The 23,242-nt window shown below is 43.3% G+C and overlaps 1 protein-coding gene across 1 annotated transcript in view; it reads right to left on the bottom strand.

Annotated features, from left to right (window-relative positions):
- Positions 1–2,349: 2,349 nt before the first annotated feature.
- The window catches only part of GOLGA2 (golgin A2), a gene marked incomplete at its 5' end in the record, with an annotated part of 21,609 nt that continues 716 nt past the window's right edge, over positions 2,350–23,242 (bottom strand). Inside the window, 27 exons of the mRNA XM_010571123.1 lie at positions 2,350–4,428; positions 4,535–4,703; positions 4,894–5,000; positions 5,261–5,363; positions 5,937–6,004; positions 6,147–6,300; positions 6,922–7,010; positions 7,098–7,197; positions 7,484–7,708; positions 7,998–8,111; positions 8,920–9,266; positions 9,767–9,854; positions 9,954–10,061; positions 10,240–10,329; positions 11,509–11,650; positions 11,935–11,993; positions 12,541–12,647; positions 13,301–13,394; positions 13,632–13,694; positions 14,213–14,251; positions 16,009–16,089; positions 16,561–16,620; positions 17,095–17,158; positions 17,298–17,341; positions 17,955–18,089; positions 21,553–21,633; positions 22,020–22,142. Of these exons, the coding sequence (XP_010569425.1) occupies positions 4,178–4,428; positions 4,535–4,703; positions 4,894–5,000; positions 5,261–5,363; positions 5,937–6,004; positions 6,147–6,300; positions 6,922–7,010; positions 7,098–7,197; positions 7,484–7,708; positions 7,998–8,111; positions 8,920–9,266; positions 9,767–9,854; positions 9,954–10,061; positions 10,240–10,329; positions 11,509–11,650; positions 11,935–11,993; positions 12,541–12,647; positions 13,301–13,394; positions 13,632–13,694; positions 14,213–14,251; positions 16,009–16,089; positions 16,561–16,620; positions 17,095–17,158; positions 17,298–17,341; positions 17,955–18,089; positions 21,553–21,633; positions 22,020–22,142 (3,105 nt within the window). The remainder of the gene's footprint in view (positions 4,429–4,534; positions 4,704–4,893; positions 5,001–5,260; positions 5,364–5,936; positions 6,005–6,146; positions 6,301–6,921; positions 7,011–7,097; positions 7,198–7,483; positions 7,709–7,997; positions 8,112–8,919; positions 9,267–9,766; positions 9,855–9,953; positions 10,062–10,239; positions 10,330–11,508; positions 11,651–11,934; positions 11,994–12,540; positions 12,648–13,300; positions 13,395–13,631; positions 13,695–14,212; positions 14,252–16,008; positions 16,090–16,560; positions 16,621–17,094; positions 17,159–17,297; positions 17,342–17,954; positions 18,090–21,552; positions 21,634–22,019; positions 22,143–23,242) is intronic.

Raw genomic sequence — 23,242 nt, forward strand, 5'->3', positions numbered from 1 at the left:
CGGGTAAGGCCAGTCCCTCCCGCCCGGAGAGTCCAAAACCACCATTTGACATGTAGGCCTGCTCCCTCTGAGACTCTTTGCCTGCCTCTTAGCTGTTCTGTCCTGGAATGGTCTGACTCGAATCTCACACATGGCTTGTTCTGTTTGTATTTTGTGACACACACATATCAGATGTGACTGTAGTGAAACTGTTTTTGTTTTGTTTTTTTTCTTCCCAGCTGCTTAAAGGAGTTAAACAAGTATATTGTAGTAATGAGAAACATATCTTTACTGTTATAAATATATATAAATATATATATAAAGATGAAAAAATCTATATATGTCCAGGTGTTTAAAGCCATTTGTGCTTCCATGTGGATTTTAGGAAATACTTAAGTAGGGAAAGAATATCTATATACATATATATATATACACACACATCCAAAAAGTTAACCAAATCCTGATGTTGAGTTTTTGAGCTGATTGTTAAATTCTCTGCTGTGTGCAGTTGGGTTATTGTATTACCCCAGACTTGTGGGTGAACTGTCTCAGTGCTGGTAGTAGCTGTGATGCAGTTTGTGATCTACCTGTCACTCTTGTTTATTGGATGAAATAAACTATCATTTCTGTATAATGAAGGTCTCCATGACTAGAATAAAACCATCTCTCTTTCTCTTTCTCCGAGTGACTTTCAAACTGTATTTAATTATAATCTTTTCATCCCATAGAGCTTAAAAAGCTATACATGCAAGCAGGTGCTATCACTAATAGGGAAGGTGGAACAGATCTGCATCAACAGTGGTGTCCAGGAGCTGCAGTAGAGTGAAACAGCTTGTCAGATGTGGAAGTTAACTCCCTTTCTCCGTTGTAAAGGAAAATGCGTGGAGGTGCTTCAGTGACTGGACATACAGAAGGTGGGAGTTTTGCACACAAAATTGCTTGGTTCTTAAAAAGGTATTTTGCCTAGGCTGTTTGTGGCACACAGCAAGTGAGTGTTGAGTTGTAGTTTCTCTGTCAAGCAGTATTTTTTTGGTCCCATATCTGAAGTGCAGTTTGACCACGGTCTAACACGGTTGGCCAGCTCCTAATTGGAAGTTGCTTTTAGGCTGCAGTGGGATTTCTCCCCTGGCATAAACTGGGTAAACCTGTTCCTACTGTCTCCAAGCCAAAACAGAGTGCTATGGGTCTTGGATCATGGCTGCTGCTTCTCACAGTGACAACCATGTTTCTCCATAATTCCTGAACTTAGCACTGTTATCCCAATGATTGCAATGGATTCCTTAAGCCTCTGTGTAATGGGGCTGCAGCACTACTTCTGCAGGAAGAGACCAGGAGCACTGGGGTTGCTGACTTAAGTCACTGCAATACTGATGCCTGATCTAGCCCTGAGTGCTCTTGGCTACAGCTGGCTGTGGTACTTGTGGTATCCCCCTAGTAAGGCTTCAATAAGCTGAAAATCTCCTTGAAGATTTTATTCATAGTAGATACTGGTGTGGGTTGAGTTGAATAGACTAGATCTCTAGTGTGTTGTAGCTACCTGTCTTGCATGTTTTTATGGGTTGTAACTTCAGCTTCTATGCAGCTGAGACAATAACCATTGCTTGCCCTACCCTGTCCTATTTTTTTTTTCCTCACTGGGACTGCTCCATCTATCCCTGGTGTTATATATAGGGTTGTTCTTAAAGAATATTATATTTTTGAAGGCAAAACTATGTATTCAAGTAAATATTAGAGCCTTATTTTGCAAAACCAGAAACCTCTAATCTACTAGCTGTGAAAGGTTAAATACCTTCTGATGAGAATACCAGCTACTCCTATCCACGGATGTACAGCCCTGTCAAAGAAAAAGTGTCCTCTTTCCAGTGCAACAGCTGTTTCCTGTTGTTTGGTGCTTATGGCCTTTAAGAAGCATTTTTTTACTTTCCCTCATATCAGAGGTGCATAGGTAGTTCACTTGCTCCAATTTAAAGCTATTGTGTGTCAGCTGAATAGTAGTTCCTGCTCTTAGTTCACTCCAAGTAAAGGTGGGGTCAGGGAACAGGGTAAAAGCTGAAGCTGAAGCTTGGGTCTGGATGTGAAATGCTAGCCAAGAGAAAGGCCTCAGGCTTGTTGGTAGTCTGTCTACAGGAAAACATTCATGAAAGCCAAGTGAAATAGGGCATTGATGCCAGGGCAGGTGTTTTTAATAAAGAATTCATTCTTCACTTTTTTTTCTAGCGAAATTTCAAGGCGATCTGTGCAGAAGAAACACATCTAGTCAGTGCCCATCTGAATATATTTATTCAGAAAAATTTGTAACAGGATTAAGTCACCTCTGCAACAGACTGCAGACCTTCTTCACTGGTCTTGTCTCCTTCACAGTACTAGAGTAGCACATCCAATAAATATTTATTCCATTTATAATAATGCTCTGTATTAAATCACAGCCTTGCCCCCATTAGTTATGATACAGATTTACAAACAGCCTGAGCAGGCATAAACACTGCAGAAGCCTCAGTTTCTCTCTTCAAGGAATATACAGCATTTTACACAGATGCACTATGTACACAGACCCATGCAGCCAGGAGCTTGGGAGCCCATGTCACTTGTGTTGTGCCAGTAACAGACAACAAATGAAAGGAGTTCAAAAAAGATCTTCCATCTTCCCCAGTGGGTTCACAGGAAAGCACTAATTGTTCTGTGTACACTTTTTTCAGTTGTATATGGAAACATCAAGATGAACCATTTAAGAAAAAATAAAAACCAACCCACACTTAATCTGCTTCTGGCAGTAGAAGAAAAGCTCTCTCTACTGTGCTGCTGTGAAGCTTGACCAATTTGAACACAGGAGGAAAGAATGGTCTCTCTTTGTTGTTGACGAACCCAAAAATGTTACTGCATTCCTGTGCTTGCATCTCTCTTATTGTGGCAGGTTAACGGGGATGTGGTGCATGCTTCTGCAGGCACTAGCCCAGGCTTGTGTGTTTGGATTGTGCATCTGTGATGGTCAGGTCCCTTAAGCCTCCCCTGCAGGTTTCCTTAAAATGCCACTGCTGAAACTAACCATCCTCAGAACAGGCACTTCTTGCCTGAAAGGCAAATTTAGTTGCAGGGATAGCCACATGCAGTTCACTTCACACCCCCAAGAGATTTGCTTTGCTGCTGCTGCAGGGGACTCTCTCTTCCCACCATGTTTTGTTTTCTCCTTAGAATTAGGGCTACAGCTTCAAGGCAGTGCCAGGTGCTACCTCTATTGCTGATGTGTGTCCCAGGAACTTACACAGGGGCCACAGGATCTTGGGATTCCACCCATCTAATGCATTCCTTACCAACATGGGAGAAGAGGAAGTTGAGTGACGGACAACTAGAACCCCTAGAGTCCAGAAATTCAAAACAAAGCATGTTTATTAAGTGGTTTCCTTTTACTTATTTCTCCCATTTTTTAAAATAAATAAAACCTTCAGACACATACAAGTGAAACACATCATCCTTCAAAGTGCAGTTACATTTCCACCCCACTCCCAAGAATCACATAAAGCTTTGTCAAGTAACCAAAAAGACTCAAAGGCAACCCTCGGTCCCTTCCCCTAGCCATGAGAATAAATGGGTCTGTAGTGCTGCCCAGCGAGCCAGGAGCCGCTATCTTTTGGCTGTTCAAGACTGACAAGGCTGGTTTCAGATAACAGTTGCAAGAGGCAGTCTGCAGAAGGAAGTGGGAAGTTTAAGATACATAGTCTGAAACAAAACCTGTTGAGAGTCCAAAGAATTTGTTACCAGAATAAGTTAGTTACTCTGGGAGCCCTGGAAGGAACTAGGCTGATGACAGTCATGAGTGATGGATCAGAACTGCTGCTCGGTCACTGCTGTGAAGCTGGCTGCTGGCAGCAGAGGCTGGGATAAGGGATTAAGTCATTTTGCCCGAAGTCATTGGAATCCCCTTCCCCCAGGCCTGCGCACCTGGCCCAGGTGAAATGCCAGCACCAGCTGCCTCCCAGGATTAGTTTGAGTCTGCCTGTACTCCAAGCACACCAAGTAACAGAAGAAAGAGAAAGGGAAGATGAGGTCTGACGCTCAAGTTCATCTGATGCAATCCCTCTTTCCTGATGTCTTTTAAGAATCTGTTCTGATCAAGGGCACTGAGCAGAGGTATGGGCACATACAGGTCAGTTAAGTCCTTTCAGGCTCATAGAAAATTGCTGTAAATAAGATTTAGCGCCACTTAAACTACCATGATTTTGACCTCATCGTTCTCATCAGCACGGTAGAAGAAGGGAATGCAGGGGTTTTCCAGCAGGGAGCCCAGCCTCTCTTGAGGGTTCTGGATTTCTCTGAGAAGCTGCATTATTTGCTTTGCTGTGGGGTCCTCTTGGCTTGGCTGAGCAGCTTTACTGTCAATAGGGGAGAAACCGGATTGATGAAGAACAGCAGCCTCTTGTTCTGCTTCATCTGATAAATTCACTTCCCGTAACCCTGTAAGGAGCACAGACAAGGCAGGCACATAACTCTTTGCATCCACGCACAACAGTGAGACCTTGGGTTATTCTAAGTTACAGAACTTATCCTAGCTGCAGCTTACCTTCTCCATCAGTAGCGTTCAGTTCAATGCGCCTCTCCACTGGAAGTACACTTTCATTCTGGCTTGCTAACAGCTCTGGGTTTTGAGCTGCTGCTACATACTTGCTGTACCATTCATTTCTTTCCCTGACCAGACGCATCACTAAATCCTGTAGTTCCAGTAGTTTCATCTGCACCAAAGTAAAGGAAAGCCTATGAAACGTGCACAAACACTGCACTACAGTTTGCAGTCCTGCCTCTGTCACAAAATTAGCAATTTCAAAGTTAAAGCTAGCTGAAGAACATGTGAGGGTTTGGACTGTGCAAGTGCTCCCCAGGCCTGCCCTGCTTGGAAGTAGTACTACAGAAAAGATTCCTTGCCTTCATCTCTTCCTTATCCTGAGCTAATCTGCTGATATACTCCTCTTTCTCCTGGTGTCGCTGTTTGAGGATAGCCCTTTGACTCTGGTATAATGCAATATACTCCCCTGGAATACAAGAGAAGCATAAGGAGTAAGCGTTAGCAAGACTGAGGTACAAGCCTTACCATGAGCATAGAATATGTGGCATGAGGACCCAGCAAATCCAACCCTGGATTGGAGATCTAGCCTAGTTAGGCAGCAGTAGGAGACATCATAAACTGCTTGGTAGTTGGAGGGCTCCAGCTCCAAAAGCTGTTGGGGACCTTCTGTTCCCCAAATAATGCACTGAGCACATTTTAGCTTGTACTGGTGTTGCCTAAACATACCAATAGTGTCCGTCTCCCCAGACAGCTGTATGCAGCGATGTTCTAACTCTTCTAGCCGCTCCTTCAGGTCAGCTTTCTCACGCATTAGGTCTGTGAAACGGGACTGAACACAAAAATTGTTATCAATCATCTGAACTGCTCACATACAGAGAATACCTATGTTAAAGACAACACCCTCCATTCACACTGTCCTGAGCCTAGGGAACAAATCTTGCTGCCCTTGCAACCTGTCACCAATTTGATGCAAAAAGGGAACAGAATGGAGAGAGCTAGAGAAGGTGTAAAAAAGTATCTCTGCATGAATCAAAGTGCCTTTTAACCTCCTCATTGCTGGGGGACAGCACAGCTCTGGTCATACTGGGCTCCAAGACTGCAGACCACCTGCTTCATCCCAGCAGGGTGAAGATATTAAGTCTGTTTTTCAGCTGTTTCTTTAGAAAAAGACCACAGGTCAGTGTTAGGCCCTTACACTCAGTCTCTGGGGGTGGGAGTTACTGCTGCAAGCTTTCCTGTGCTGACACAAGCAGTGATGAGCTTTTTAGGAAGCAGCTCAGTATTATGGAACATCTGCTACTTACTGCCCTATGGTTTGTCTGTGTGCTTTAAGAGTCTGACTGGATCAAAGTCTAGCTGAGCAGTGTAGCAGGGCTGAAAGAAGATGAGATCCTTTGCTTACCTGTAGTTTCTCCATAGCAGTTTTCAAAGCCTCGTGAACCTCCACTGGAACAGTATCCATAGTGGAACCTGGAAGTGACATGTGTAATTTACAGTTCCTCCTTGGGCCTGATGCACTCACACAACCCGTGGCTCTGTTTCAGAGGCCAGTGCAGCTGGCCAAGGCATGCCTCCATATTCAGGCTGTCCCCAAACTGCACCACATTTTTACCTCCACCCAGTGTGATGTTATGTTGCTGCTCCTGCCTGAGAGCTGCTATTTGCTGCAGGAGGCTTCTGCACTGCTGTTTCTGAGCAGCTAGCTGCTGCCTCATGTCTTCTCGCTCCTCCTCCACTTGGGACATGGCAGATGTCAAGAAAGCGACCTAAGAAGAATTCCAGAGTATGCACATTAGTGCTTCTCCTGTGTGAAGCACAATCAATGGTGCATCTCGGGACAAACAGAGCAACAGTGCACCCCATTTTATTTATGGGTATGAAACCAAAGTACTAAGTGACCACCCTAGAAGTAAATCAGGCAGTGACTACTGCATCTTTTCTCATTCCCAAGCAGTACAAAAGTGCAGGTTAAAAACTAGCTCCCATTATATCTGTTTGATTGCAGTATTTTCCAATTATGACTGTACTTACAGAAAAATCTAGCAGATATTTGACATCCTTTCCAAATTGCCTTCCAAACTAAAAAGAACTTCATCATCATAATTAAAGAGCTACTCTGCCAGCTGAGTTGTCTTCATAATTAAAGCCACTGCCAGACTTCCAGCTTATATCTTGCAAGGATGCTGCAGAAGTCTTGATTTTTTTGCTGTTATGCACAAGGAACTGTTACACTTCCCTCATTACTGCAGCTCAGCTGGTAGGGATTACAGCTGATCAACAGCCTTCTCCATGCACCCAGTGGAACATCTCTGCGATTTAACCTGCCTGCTTTTCTAGACATTTGTTTAGAACTAAACCGAAAGGCATTTCCACCCATTAAGACTCACCATTTCTTCATGGCTTTCAAACTTCTCTGGGATCACAAATGAAGATTTTTGGATTTCTTCAGTCATTGCTTCACTTTCAACTCCATCTCCTGTAAAAGGAGGAAGATGAACAAGGAGGTAATACCCCAGAGAGCCCAGCTCTACCTCCTCCCTAGAGACCAGCTGCAGCTACTCACCCTCTAGCCGGTGCAAAATCCTGCCATCCAGGTCTGCTGCTAACTGACTGATCTGGGCCTGCAGCTCTTTGTTTTCCTTAGCTACAGCTTCCAGATTTTCCTGCAAGAGAGAAGCACAAGATCACTGAAACTTGCACAAGCCAGGCTGCAAACAGTCACTACATCTTCAGGCAGTAACACCACACATACACAAAAAAAAGCAGTGCTTCTGCTCCAGACAAGTATCATTCACCTGTATTGCACAGGATGTAATCATAGAATCATAGAACAGGCCAGGTTGGAAGGGACTGTGGAAGATCATCTGGTCCAACCCTTTGCTTAATTAATACTTAATGTAGTTAAGCACTTTTCCTCCCATCTTTCCACTTGCCCCTTTTTACTGTTACCTTGGTCTGCTGCAGCTCTTTCAGGTGCATTTCCACTGTCACCTTCCCCTGAACTTCCTCATGCTGTAGCCGATCCATAAGCTGTGTCTGAAGCAAGAACTGTTTGTGCAATTCCTCCTTCTCGGCAGACAGCTGCTGGTATGCCACGGTGTACTGTTGTAAGTGGCTGTAGTACTGGTCCCGCTGCTCCTGCAGACCTCGAGCCTCCTGTGTTTTCAGTTCCAGCTAACATAACAAGATTGAACCATCACATCAAACCATTTCTGCTAGAAAAGCTGATCCATGTGACGTGATCCAAACTGTCAACATTGCCCCAAAGCCACCAAGTAGGCAGGCAGCCACCATCTGCCCCCACATGCTGGTCCCCCACATCAGACAGCAGATGATGAGGGAAGGCTCCCAGCTTGATCATTACAATACCAATTTCCATCCTTCCATCAAAGTTTGGAAAGTTGCCAGCAGTTTACGTAAACTGCTACGTACCTGCCCTGCCATCCCACCGGCTGTTGCTTACCGTCTCTTTGAGCTCCCCCAGGTTCTCCTGCAGCTGCCCAAGCTTCTTGGCCAACTCCTTCTTTACATGTTGCTCTGACTGTAGGGCACTTGTCACCTCCATGTTTTCATTTGTCTGCAAGACAAATACCACTTTATAAGGAAATTGTGCCAACCCACATAAATGCATACTCTCAATAAACCATGTTCATTCCCGATACAACAGGATGCCATCCCTTGTGTTATTCTGGGGTGTAACTAAGGACAATAAATTGACTGTTCAGAGCAGTAAATAACTTTAAAAAAGGTTCAGAAGATGGGAGAAGAGCAAGGAAGGAGCCAGGGGAATCAGTGCTGGGACAGCGCCAAGAAGAGGCCTGACACATCACACAGCTTGTCAGCTCCGAAGCAGATGGGTGGTATGAATATCCCAAACACAGCCCAGGAGTTCAGAAAGGACTAAAGAAAAATCAGCGGCTAGACCATGTGCCAGTTTGCCAGGGCCCCAAAGGGGAAGCTGTTACATTGGAAGAAGCAAGCAAGAGTAAGGATTCAGCTCCAGGACATAAGAATGACAGCAGCAGGAGAGAAGACCACTGAGAACTTCTTCCTCATGGGCAAATACAGGGAACAGAAAACGGGTATCTTCAAGGGTAAAAGGGCAGGAGAAATACTCAGGGAAAGAAACAGCCTGACTGCCAGGGGATGAGAGGGAAAAGAAAACTACTCTGGACAAAGATACTGCTTCATCTGCCAGAGCACCTGAAAAAGTAAGGAATTACAGGGAACCTCCTGGCATGGCAGTATGTATCACAGACAAGACAGAGAATCCATAGCCTCAGAGCAAGAGATGGATAACAGTTCTGCCCGCTTTTTACATCTGTGCTACAAAAGGATTGCAGCGGTGAGGGAAGCAGTGGGAAAAGATGCATAGCAGGACATACCAGTTTGACAAACCCATTCTGCAGCTCAGCCAGCTGTTCCTTCAGCTCCCGATTCTGGCTCAGTGCCCTACTGATTGTGGCCTTGTCACTCTGCATGTCCTCCAGGATCTGCTGTCTGTCCACAGACTCCTCGTTGTAGCGCTGCACAGCCTTCTCCAGCTCCAGCAGCCGCTCCTCCTGCTCCCGGTTAAGGTGGCTCAGCTGCTCGTTGTCCCGGACCTGGGCCTGGTACTGCCCATGCAGTTCCTCCTTCTCTTGCTGCAGCCGCTGTATCTCTTCCTGCAGACTCAGCTCAGCTGCTGTGGGCCCTGCTGGTGAGGAAGGCTCAATATCCATGGGCTTAACTGCTGAGGAAATGGTATCAAAAGCAGCTCAGTCAAAGGGCTAGATGTCTGTGTAATACACATCACTATTACATATGCAAAGCATACCCCAACCTATATGACCCAGAAGGTATCGCCAGCTACAGTATCCAATCCTCGCTGCAGGGCATTGAGAGAACAAAAGAGAACTACCCCGAAACCAAGCATAGCATCCTGCCATGTGCTGCTAACTCCCTCACAGCCCTAGCAAGAGCATCCTGCTTTCCCAAACTCCTGGGCCAGAGAGGCTGACAGTACAGGCAGGCAGATACTAAAGACATAAGCAGCCTGCTGGTCAATTATTTGAAGTAGTTCACTTGTTTGCTAGGATGAAAGGTTTCTTAGGGTCACCAGGCTTTCAGCTGCCTTCACAGTTTCAGAGCATCAGACCTACTTGCACTTCGTGTGCAGAAGTTCCTGCACAGCAGGGACAGAGTTAACCAGCTGGTACTCTGCAATGTGAAGCCCCACTGTGGAAGCCCTACCTGATTTGTTCAACAGCTCTGTAACATTGGCTTCCAGCTCCTGAATTTGGGCCATGTGTTTCTCCTTCTCCTCTGCCATTGTGTGGATCTGCAAGGCCACACAAGTGAAAGTTAAACCAATGTTCATGGTGCATTTACTCCTGCCTGTGTTTGTCAAAAGCAGCTGTGATACTGCCCCTGATGTTACCTGCTCAGAGAGCTGCTGTACCCGCTGCTGCCAAATGCTCCGCTCCTCCTTCAGTTTCTCTACATACTGATCTCTTTCTGCCTGGAGCTGGTGAAGTGACTCTGAGAGCTGTTCAAAATAAAATAAAATACAAAGAAAATCGTCTTGGCTGAATAAATTTGGCAGTGACTGCTTAAGGGATAAAGCCTGAAGAAACCAGTGTTAATGCAAGGCTCAGGCTGCATTCTGCCACAAAAGTTTCTCTGCAGATGTCAAGATTTGGATCATATTTCGTACAACCTCTTACCTGAGCAACCTGGGTTTCCAGGCTCGCCTTCTCCTCCAGTACCATCTGCAACTGCTGGTTTGCATCCAGACTCCCTGCCTGATTTGAGAACTGCCAACAAAAATCAAAAAGTTATGGCAAAACAACATTAATGCTCTATTTCTGCGTAGCCTTCTGCCTGACAGTAACCTGCCACATGACCCATGTTGTAACCTTCTATAGTTCTTTAAAGTACTCCAACTCACAGTGAAGTTCAAAGAAAAAACAAAAAAATGGGGATTAAAGTAAAAAAGCTTAGATTTTAGCCCCGTAAAACAGGCTGAACTGGGAAGCTCCTCCCTACCAATTTTATATTTACTATTTTTTTTTATTAAGAAAATAGGCTTTAATCAAACAATTTGGCTCAGAAACTGTGCATTTCCAGAGTCTGTATTATACACCAGGATCAGATGATATAAAAGCCTGTGACCTTAAAAGTTGTCAAACATGTCAGGAATTTAAAGCCAATGTCTGGAACATGTCAGTGGACTAAGTAGCAAGGCTGGTTCAGTTGACACACGGTACTTTTCCCAGAAGAGTAGCAGTTAGCTTTATTCAAGTGTCACTTAAGCCACTATCTGGAAAAAGGAAAAAAAAAAAAAGAAAAAAGGAAAAAAAAAGAAAAAAGAAAATGGGAAAAAAGGGGGGAGGAAGGGGGGAGGAAGGGGAAGAAGAGAAAAGAAGAAAAAAAAAGAAAAAAAGGAAAGAAAAGAAAGAAAAAAAAGAGCAGTTTCTTCCCTCACAGGCTCACCTTACTACCAGGCTTGCTCTCTGAACTGCTAACAGCTGGCTTCATGCATTCCCTTTCTAACCGGCTGCTTCTCCTAACTTTCCCCAGCTGACCTTCAAGTTGCCCTTGTCAAATTCACCACCTTCTGCTAGGGTGGGTACAAACGCCACCCCTACTCAACTGGTTTCTTAACGAGACTGCGCAACAACTGAGTAACCAAAATGCTGACGAGACACAAGCAGGAAAAGTCACTGCATTCTCACACTTGGTACATTCAGTCACCCCCTCATCTTGTATAACATTCTTTTAGCAGACCAATGTCACAATGTCTTTCAATGTACTGCTCCAACTCCTTAGAATAGAGACTTTCTGTTCCTCAGAGGCCTCACTGAGAGGATGTCTTGATGAGATTTTGTGCCTTCCTTTAAAAACAAGAGTTAAGTCTTGCCCCCACTGTCAGAAGCAAAGTCTTCCAGTGATCAGTGTGATCTGCCTTCACATCCCAGAAGTATTTTGGTTACCTGTTGAATCATCAGTTCAGCCATTTCCAGTTTCTTATGCAAATCCTCCATATCCAACTTCATAGCTGAATTCTTGGAAACCAGGGAGTGAACTTTCTCTGACAGCTCCGAATTCTGCTGCTTTATTTCCTCGCTACTTTTGCTGAAACAAACAAAAAAAATAAAGCGGCACCACTATATATACTATGGGTCTGCTGATGTCCATGTCATAAATTTACGATCCAGTTCCTCAGAGCAGCTAGAATCACAGAAATGTCACATCTAGTGACTTTTTGTTGTGGTAGTTTTGTTTGGTTGGTTGGTTGGTTTTTCCATTGAATATTGAACCTCCCAAGTCACCACCTGTGGTCCGTGCCCCTTGCTATGTTTTGTGGCTATACTAAGAAGGGTAGTGTTACTCTGCAGTAACAAGCAGAATGGACTTACCTTCGTTTGTACAGTTCCAGTTTCAGGTTGTCTCGCTCCTTCACTAACTCTTTATTATGCTGGAGAAAAAGGAAATTATTGTTTCATCTACAGACTTTAGCCAAACAAATAAGATGCTAAAAAAATACTTCATTTCATCTTTAGCAGATCAGCTAAAGTGGAAGAGGTCATAACTTTGGCAAAATCCTTAGGACAGGTTTGCTTAGAACCTCCTGAATTTGCCAGGAATAAGTCCGCTCAGTCTTTTCAAATGCAATGCTGCTAACTGAGCATGGGGTTATTTCTGCAAACTTCTGGATTAATATCAATAACTGAAGTGTCTGATGGAGACCTCCCTGGGATGAAGTCTCAGCGAGGCTTCTGTTGTGTGGAACTGGCAAGACTAATGAAGTAAGGTGCCAGATCTGAAGACACCAACTGGACCATATGATTAGTGATCACAAAAACCTGAAGGAAGTTTGCCTTAATCATGGAGAATACAGGGCTTTACAAGGTTAATTTCTGCCTCTTCTCTAAGCAGGGAATACAGACTTTGCAGTAGTGTAGTGACAAGCAAATAGCCAAAGGCAGAGCTGCTGGTTAAGCATAAACAGAGGAGACTCTTACCTTCTCTGACTGTTTTTGCTGCATGGAGATGGAGGACAAAGTACGTTCTAGCTCTGATACCCTCTGGCGAGATGAATGTAAACGAGCAGCAAGGTTTTCAGCTTCTCCTGAACAAGTCAGAGCAGAGTCGGTTGAGGCTAGACCACAAAGAGCTTTTTGGAACTGGCTGAACAGCACTTTCTACTTTGTCAGCAAGCTCTTCAGGCAGTACAGAGCTTTGTAAATCAGTAGACCTGGTTCCACTCCTGACTCTACAGGTGAATCACTAACAACTCTGGGCAGTAAAGCTCTCTGTAACTACCTTCCTCACTTTTAGAGGGAGATGATGAAACTTCCTTTGCAGAACAATTGACAATATGTTGTTTGGTTTGGGTTTAATAGAATGAATTGATCATATTTAGTTCAGAATGAAAGGCTCAGGCAAAACCTACATTAACGTGACAGCTGTGTGGGAGGGAGGGCAGAGAAGAAGGAACAAAGTTCTAAAAGAATCAGAAGAAAGTCAGAAAGGAACAGTCTGGGGTAGTCACTAGGCCCAAACAGGGCTGACAACGCTTTAGTGATGCACAAAAGAACCTCAACTGCCATGGGATCAACATGCTCCCATTTGGGGGCAGCTATGATGACAGAAGCAGTGACGGTGCCAAGTATTGCTCATTAAGGAGTCAGTGAGTGTTGTGAGCTGGCTGCCAGCAACTATCATGCCTGTGACTTGAAATCCACAGTTTAACCAACAGCTTGAGCTGGAGTGCTCAATTACCTGATTTCTGCCGTGCAGCTTGCTGAGTATGTCCAAGGGCTGTCTGCAACTCAGACTTCTCAGAAACTAGAATTCCAATAGTCTGGATATGAACCTTTGGGAAAGGAAAATCAGCTCAGTGCTAAACTTTGCTTGTAACTGCAACATCACCGTTACCTCAAAAGGATCATTCAGTAAAGGTAAAGAGCTCTTGCAGTTAAGTACAGTCTGGCTGACTGACCCTCCTAGTTTTCCTGAAGGAACGGACTCATGGCTTCCAGGACAGAGTGGTCAGTAATCCAGAAAACAGCAGAAGCCAGGTGATACTACTGTAATGGAGGCTCTGCCTTACCTGTAGCTGTTCCCTCAGTGCTGCTTGCTCTTTAGAAAATTTCTGTTCAAACTCCTTCTTTTCCTGTATAAACAAATGATGCCTATTCAGCACAAAAATGTAAATAGTTAACCCTCGTTGTTTTATGTCAAACTGAAAAAGCAGTAATTCATTGGTAGTACTTCCAGCATCTAAATGATACCAGTATTTTTAAAGACATGCTTCAGTCTTCCATTATTTGAACTACTTCATTATTTGTCCATCCTAGAATGGTAATGACAGCATAGCGCAATCACTGCTAGCATAAAATGTGGCAGTGTTTGGAATGCAAGCTACTAGCAAGGACTTAAACTGTAATCTCCTGCCTCCACTGCACTCCTCCAATACTTGAGCATTTAAATACTAGCTTTTGTCAAAATAAGAATGCTACCTGCCAGGCCTAACTCATGAAGTCAAAATATTCAGCCTTATGCTACAAATAAAACTCAATCTAACATGAGACAAGATCACATATGCCTGTGCCACAGTCCACTATGCCTTCTACTCCTCAGAGAAAACAGATAGTTATTTCTGTATCTACCCAAAAATAGGACACGCTTTACCTTCTCCAGCTGATTCACTGCTTCTTGGTTCTGCTGTTTCTACGGAAGAAAATTGATGTGCCAATATTAAGAGAAAATACTCTCATACTGCTGAAACACATTTTCACTTTAATGAAGTAGGATACATGCTCAATTAAGGCAAACTTCCATTATCCTTCTTTAGAAGACTAGGAAGTTTATCTTAGCTATTAAAAAAATAGATTTGGGGCTTCCTTCACTAATATACTTTATATGCCAGATATTTTTTTCATTCGTCAGTACATTACCACAGTTGTCCTCCAATACCACTGCTGAAACTCCTGTATATTTATATCTGAGCATCCACCAACTTCAATTAAACTTGCATCCCACATCTATGCAATTAATTGCAGTAATCCTGGTGTACTAGGATAATCACCAAAAATGCTTTTACGAAAAAAAAAAATAAAAACCACCAAACAAAAACCATAGTCTTTTCATTTAACTGAGACGTTAGACCTTTATCCCACTTAACAACTGGCCTTTAAGTCATGTAGAGCCACACTTATGTCGGCAGGCTTTTGCAAAAGGTGGTATGAGAGAGCTGAAGCCAAACGCAAAGAAAAGGGATAATTGCGTCCTAGCCAATTTCAATCTTACGGGTGAAGTATTTGGAGATTTGTTGACTGTACATAGTACATCTTCAGATATGAAGTGAAGGAGGCAAAAGCGGCAGCCGCCGCAAAAACCGTGCTGCTGTGTTTGCCTTTTGCAGTTGTCATCCCCCTGGCAGTTTTCTCACAGATGCCTCATAAGTAACTACATTAATTAGTATTTTTTCCCTTTCCCAAAGAATGAACATTGGCCAAGCTGTTTCTTTACCGCTACGACTTCAATGCATTTTGAAACATGACTACAGATGGAAGGGTGATGAGTTAGAGGTTTTGATTCTAGCAATGCGAGTGCACAACATAACCTGGAAAAGCAAAGGCAAGACCACAAATGGAGCGAAGGCCCTCCATAGTTCCAGGCAAACAGAAAAGCAGCCAAACAAGAAGAATCTTGGGTGGGCAATGCATTATACCAGGTACCTCTGCAGCCCAGCTAAAAGACAAGCAGAATGGAACAAAAATAACCCAAAACCAAAAATAAAACAAGAAGAGGGGTCATGGGGTACACTGGGAAATGCTGAACTTTGGGAAAAGTGTAGCTCTAGAGAGAAACAAAATGGGGGAAAGTATTTCACACAAGAAGGCTCTTTTCAGACTGAAACAAGTCCAGTTAGCTGCATTTCTTGCAGTGTTAAACCTGAAGGCTGAAAAGCAGCAGCAGGAATCCATGCAGGCCACAAGACAAAGCAGTTCATTCATCGTGCCAAGAGAAGCTGAGGATATGATCAGAAACCAGCCCCAGGCTCTCTCTTAGACCTACTGCTCCCACTCTGCTGATACATTTAGAACAGCATCACACCTGCAGAAACAGGTTTTCACACTGCTGCCAGCACCAGAATTCTGTATTTCAAGGATTCAGACCAAGACCAGACATAGCTGTTTTATCAGGATGCTTATCATCCAGGGAAAGCATGATGAGATCAACAGAGCATACTTAAACAAAACTAATTTCTTGTTCCTCAGATGAGCCAATACATTCACAAGTGTGGCCTTAGATTTTGATCCTCTTAACAGGTTTTCCATACAGCCCATTTTGTTCCTTACAAAGTGCTGTGTAAGCAGCCTTCCTTGTGGCACTATGAGAGAACCCATAACCTTGCAGACACCCAGAGAGCATGGAGGAGCAGTAAAGACAATGTCAAACTGGTTGGTTGGATTGTTTCTTACCAATTCCTCTATCTTTGTAACGAGCTGTTTGTTAGTTAGATTGCTGGAATCCAGGGCTACTGCCAGCTCCTGGTAACGTGTCTGATGGGCACATGCAGACAGGAGAAAAAGGAAGGAGCAGAAGAGGAGGAGGGGAGGAAAAAAGCAATAATTAAAAAGGACAGAACAATAAATCATTATCACAGTATGATATAATCAGATTCTCCAAACAAAACGAAATCTACAGTTTCAATAAAAGCAGCTGGGACGTCAACATATTTTATCCATTTCTGCCAAGGCTTCATTTTGATATAAAAGTGAATCAGAAATAAGAACTGCAGTTGCATGGAAGCCAGATTATCCCCAGTCCCCAAACTGGAAACACCTCCGATACCTGCCTCCTACTGTTGATCACAAGTACCCAATTACAGCATAAGACAACACTAGACAGCGATGTGAACTGTGTGTTCAGTTAGGCCTCATTAACACTGCTCTAACCACAGAGTCCCAATAAGTGATCAACAGCAAATAAGAAAAAAGAAAAAAAAAAAAGATAGACTGAGAACAACTTACTTCCATTTCCTTAATATTTGTGGGAGAAACAGCACTTTCCCCATTCACATACGACGTAGACTAGAAGTAAACCAATCAAGTAAGTCAGTTTTATTTCCCAAGGCAACAAATCACTATTAAGTAAGAACTGACTATCACAGTAGTACTTCTTATAGCACCTTTCACTTCAAATTACCACACACACAGGCACAGAAAACATACTTTTCTGGCTAAAGATAGATGCAGACTACCCCTGTGACAAGCTGATGTGAATTATGCAGACTGACTTCAGATTCTTTTCCACTAAATCAAGAATACATCTTTCCATGAACACATGCTGTTCATTCATCCCACTCTGCTTTTCTTCCTACTGCTGAAATTTTACATTCCTAAAACAGGGTTTTTTGCCTCTCAATGCTTAAATATCATATGCTTTAGTAGGATGACTGCAGACACCTCTGAGATTGAAGGGTGTTTTCTTCAACTGATTGCCTAAAGCTCCACATCAAACATCAAGAGAATTAATAGGACAAATGGATCAAAACAAGGCCATACCTGAGAAACCAGGCCATTGAGTTGTTCAGACAACTGGCGGAGACTTTCTGTTGACGAGAAAGACCTGGAAACAAAGAAAGACCTTGCAATGAAAATTTCTCCCAGAGAACTGCCAAATCAGAACAGCACTGGGGAGGAATAAAACCTTAATTTGTTGGGATCCTGTTGCAAAGCTGTTTGATAAACACACAACAGACACCCACCTGTTCTCATCCAAAGCATTTTTATGATCCTCAGGTTCATGAATCTGTGGATTGAAACACAAAAACTTACAAGCCTGTAAAAGAAGATGGGAGTCACATTTGTGAATGTGTCACTAAGACTTGATTGCATCTGGGCTCAGGTTCCACAGCACCTGTAATTACTGCTTCCCAAAGAAAGATGAACTTAAAACCACCAACTCAGTCCTCGCTTACATGTAATTTCTGAGTGGTGTGAGCCTGGGTTTCTTGGAATGGAAAAACTTAAGCGTTAGAGGCTTTATGTTTGCTGTTACTATTTAGTATAATCAACACTTTGCTAGAAAAAACGTCAACTGAATCTTTAAGTAGTGAATGGAAACAGTGACTGGAGACCCTCTGTCTTATTAGGGGTACTCTTTGCTAATGAAGCAGGAGAGAAGGGGAAGGAAAACAGCTTTGGAAGACACAGGGGCATATACACGCTAGTACTCTCCCTGCTCTCACAGATAGATGATGACTAGATGGGAGAGTGGAGAATGTAGTATTTTTAATAGGAGAAAATCTGAACTAGTCATGTCATATTTATGAAGATTATCTTTCTCAAAAAAAAAAAAAAAAAGGGGTATCGCTAACCAATATTCAATGATTCAATGGCAATATTCATGATAATTCACAAACCTGTGTCAGCTGCATGCTCCCGGGAGCAGGCAGAACAGAACCACAACTAGGTAGACTGTTGCTGTTAGATAGCACAGGGACATCGGTAGCAAGCTGTTCAGCATTACGAGTGGCAACATCACTGTCAAAGTATGCCTGTCACAAAACACATCACAGGAATTACAGCCTTCATGCAAAATGAATGAAAACACACATGAACACATCACCTCATGATCTGCCTGGGAAAACTACATAGATGTAAACAATCAATCATTTAGAAACATGTGGAAAGGAATCTGTGTTCTCCCCAGAGCAAACAAGTGGCTGCATCAACCCACGTAAAAACAGTCCCAGACCTGTGCCCTTTCAGTCCCAGTCTGACGAACCCGTGTCCCATAATCGAACTTGCTTCTTTAACATGGGGCAATAACATCACCCAACTCTAAGTTTACACACTAGATTTACTGCAAAAGATTTGCCAAAAAGCAACCGAGGGCAAAGACAGATGGTAGTCACTCTGAAAAGCACTACCTTCAAGATGTGTCTGGGGAAAACACTGATCACTGTATGCAAATTAAGATGGAAAAGAACAGGTTAGTGACTACTTGAAAACTGGGTTAGTCAAACTCAAATGCTCTGTCTAAAACTCGGTGAAATTTGTGGCATGCCATGAACCACAAGTTTAGAAACAGGACATTCATCAACAGGCCAAACTCAGCGTGGCTGGGAGCAGGTGCCTGTGGCCCTGATGGAGCTATGAATCCCATGACTAGAAGAATCTAAATAGAAAAGAGAAGGGCCAAAAAACTATTTCTGGAGAGCGATACTAGTTCTCATCCAGCCTCCATGGGAGGATGAATAGCATCTGATGACACCTCTACCAAGCCAGAGTGAACTGCACAATTTCATCTATCTTGTACAGCATCAGAAAACCATAAAGGCCCAGAGCAGTGTTCTAGCATTTTATGGAAATTTGTTTTATTTCATCATCCAGCTCCAGTAAGTCAGCATTTAACAACACTATGAGGCAAATGAGATCATCTGTCAACATTCAACCCTACCAATGTATTTGCAGCTCTCTGCTATTCTATCTGAAAGAGCTCCCTCTTACTTCAGTCACTTCCTTCTTGGCACTTCACAGGAAACAAGAAATCTCTCTCTTGGCATTCCCTGTTTACCTGCTCAGCACTTCACTCATGAATCAAGCAGCAGGGAGAATACAGTAACAGTGAAGACAGATTTAATGAAAGCAGTAAACTGGAAGACTGCAGAGGAAAACAAATAGAACTTTGTCAATCTCTTTTTAGCAGGAGAGATACTTGTGCTCTCAAGGAGCAATATATGTTAGATGCTTACAGGAAGGTCAGGATTTCCCTTACTTCTTCCAGTTACAGATTACTTCACCTTTATTGGTTCAGACACTCATCAGTATAGAACATCAGATGGACAGAAGGAATACCTTCCCAAGTATATCTCAAAAACGTTTCCTTAATTTCTTCTGATCAGGACATTCTTTTTGCTTAACGCTTCAAGATGCAAAACCAGTAACGTGCCTTAACCACAAGAACCCCTTCCTTCTTCCTTGACAATAAGCAGTTTTGAAATAAATTTAAAAAAGAAAAAAGAAAACAAAAACCAACAACACTATTTGAACAGCTGAATTTGTTGGAAACAGAGTTAGGAGCAAGACACTGATCTGGAAATTATGCATTATGAGGTTCTAATAATGTAGAATAAAAAGTCAGTAATTCTGCTCATCTTAGCATATAGTAGGATCCATTTGCTTTCACACAAAGGCTCCTATTTTGCTGGGTTTTCTGTGTTTCACAGCCAAGAAAGCTGAAGTGGGTGAGATGGGAGGGGTCTGCCTCACATTAAGACACCAATGGCAGCAATAGCTCAGATGCTAACGATCAGCTTTTCTGCCCTATTAGCGCCAAGTAAGTTTCTGAACAGCATTTTCCTGACTCAGGATTTTTACAAGACGGCAACTGGAAAAAGAAATCTTTCTTTCATTACATATTGCAATTAAAAATTAGCTTTCAAATTATTCCTAAAATCCCAGACACAATAATCCACAAATTCCATAACAGCCTATCAGATCAAAATGTATCTCTCCATGCTAAGGAAACAGAGGGGAAGAAAAGGGGGGAGGGAGGAGGGCAGGTAAACAAGTATGAATAGAAATAATATGTTCTCCATTTTCAGAACAGGACTAATACTGTAGACACAGGTAGGCCTTCATTGCAAGACCGAATGCCATCTCAGCAACAGCACTGGACCACCCATCTTCACCTTACCCTCCGATGTGAACCAAATCTCTTTCTCTGAGATCTAACTTAAACTGAGCTTACAAGTATTAACTGAAAATAGTCCCCATGTCAAGAGTGAAACTTCAATCAAGATACATGCTTTCTGATGCTAGACAGGCATATCCAGGACCCTGAAAGCTGGCAATAGGTCTTCACGTTACTCAAGTTGAACTGATATGCAACTACACATACAAGATGCAGTCAGAGGAACCTTCTGCTGTTCACTCTGTGTGTTGGACAGAACAGCTGCTGTATTATCACACAAAAAAAGGAAAAAAGGGATACAAAGGCAATTCAGAGTGAACTCCATTCCATCTTGCAGGTTTCACGGCATCTATCTGGTACCCCTGGTGATTACTCCAGTTATATTGCTACAGACACATGGATCTGCAGTAAACATAATAATGAGTTACTTTATGACAACTAAACTGAAACAATGGTGGGGAAATAAGCTACCAAAATGATGCAAGTGAAAATAAAAAGCAGAGCTTTGGTACAACAAAATGGGAAGAGAATTCTGCACTACAAAATTTGACTTCCCTGTGTTACTGTCACAATTTGAGCCCTATTTAAATAAAGTGACTGACTGAAAATAGATTTTCAAAAAAGGCTGTTTATGTTTGCTCCTGAACACATTTCTCTTGCTTATTGGCATATTTCCTGCCCTTTCCTCTTCAGAAGCTTGGGAACATGAAGACGCTAAAGCCTGTAAATGCTTGACTTGAAGTATCTGACTTCCTGCCTAAACATATTTAAACCCATGGTGCTTGCCAGACTGTACATCACCTGCGCAAGTTTCATCACCTGTCATAAAATGGGTTGGCTGGAATAACTATACAGCTTACTCAGGGCAGCTGCTTGCCTGGAGATGAGCAGAAACATGCCCTTCAGAAACGAGGCTCTAGGAAATAAAGCAATGACATGCAGATCTGGAGAAACACAGACTACGGAAACACTACCTCTTCTGAGTGCAGTTTTCCTCAGTGGTTAGATTAGTTTTTATTGCCTCACCTCAAATTCCTGATTTTCCTCAAAGCTCAGCTGTCTCAAGGAAGTGTTTTTGACAAGGTTCACTTTTTCACATGTTAAGTTTGACACAGACCAGAAGGAAACAAGCACTTACGAGCAATGGAAATGCATGGTAACAAATAGTTCCATGTTAATAAAAACAGCAACAAAACTCAAGCAACTGACAGTGGATATGTCAGGACAAGGCTCCATCCGAAAAATCAAGGTCAGTGTAAACAGAACCCGAAGCATGCAGTAGGGAGAGTGAGTCACTGCGAGGGACACGAGCACTGCCTCACCTTCCTCTTGTCCAATGAGGGTATGGCTACCCCATTGGAGCGGTTAAGGTCTGACACCAGCACCTTCAGAATGTTCTGAATCTAAAGGAGGCGAAAGAAAAGGGGAAAGAGAAATGGCTCAGAAAAGGACAGAGAGAAAACGTCAATCAAAGGTAGCCAAAGAAACCAGCATCCTCCAGCTTGTTAGGAGCATGCACCTCAAAACAGCAGCTCTGGACACACCCAGCGTTGCACGACAGCATTGTATGATCAGCCACCACTTCGGCACATACCCAGACTCTAGCCTGCACCTTCCAGTAGAGGTAGTTGCTAACTATTGTAGCGCACTTCATACACTGCCGATACAGGCATCTACACCGTTCATCTATTACACCAGCATAACCCTTTCCCGGCTCTAATCATGTTGTTCGTGAAACCAAAGAACAAGGAGGTGGCAAATGATTTGGAAGAAGGAATGAGACGCTCACGTTCTCTGGAGGCTGCCGGTCATCGTTGGTGGGAGTCTCGGGTCTACTGCCTTCTTTAGTTTTGCGTTTTTTCTTAGTTCCTGCAGTTGCTCCAGGGTTATTCTTCTGCTGATATTCCTTCAGCTGTGAAAAAAGCATAATCTGAAGTCCAAACAGAATATGCCTTCTATGAGCATAATGTCAAAAAAAAAAAAAAAAAAAAAAAAAAAGAAAACCTCCACTGGGTAAAAAAGACAGATCGAGTGTAATGACAAGAGAAACCCTCTTCAATGAGTTTGTCCCTATGGGGGTGGGGGAATCAAAAGAAGTCCAGAGAAGCGTAAAGTAAGAACTGCTGTGATGGGTTTATGACAAGAGGCTCAGAGTTGTAAACGTTCAACTTTTGTATACAGCTAATGATGTTCTTAGAAAACAATGTGGTACTCCATACTGCAACTAAAAGGAGATTAAAAGAAATATTTTGGGGTTTTTTTAGGGTTATAACTGAGAGCAAATTAGGAAAAATTAGTAAGGGGTAATTAATCCTGAATGCAAAAAGAAAAAGCAGTGCCTGATAGTAAGATCTTCCACTCTATGAAAGATTTTAAGAAGGAAAATGACAATCCCTGCAGATAACACATTAATACAGCTACTGTAGTAAGTGTAAAATATGAGGAGAAGCAATCTACAACTGATTTTTAAATCATATCCACCTCGCCCAGGAAAAGCTAGTCTGATAAGCTGTAACTTGAATCCTGCTAGGCTTTCCAGCGTTTTTGTGTATGTTACTGAACTCCTTAGCCCCAAACCAAGTGAGTCCCAACCAGTTATGTAAATGACCCCCTTCCACCAGCCCCCCGCCACACCGTTTCAGACAAAACACCCCCGTCCCCCCCGCTGCGCCAGACACCGGGCGGGCAGGGCATGGCTGCGGCCGCCGGTCAGAGTCAAGGTGAGGAAATAATCAAGTAAGAAGGATCCCATTATTCGGAGGATTTCAAAATGGAAGCCTGAACTGCTCCAGGACACTTTCCCATTAGTATGACTTTGACGCGGAGGCGCATGCCGACGGGACGGACGAGGCCGAGCCGCCCCGGGGGGAAAATTAAGGAGGGAGGGAAGGGAAAAAAAAGGGGGGGTGAGGGGTAGGGGGAAGGGAAGATCAACAAACCAAACCAGGCAGACAGCACAGCCCCGCAGCAGCCCAGGCCCAGCCTCTCCCCGACCGCCTTCCCCGGGCTGGG

Source organism: Haliaeetus leucocephalus, unplaced genomic scaffold, assembly GCF_000737465.1.
Source record: "Haliaeetus leucocephalus isolate CR32 unplaced genomic scaffold, Haliaeetus_leucocephalus-4.0 Scaffold306, whole genome shotgun sequence".
NCBI lineage: Eukaryota > Metazoa > Chordata > Aves > Accipitriformes > Accipitridae > Haliaeetus > Haliaeetus leucocephalus.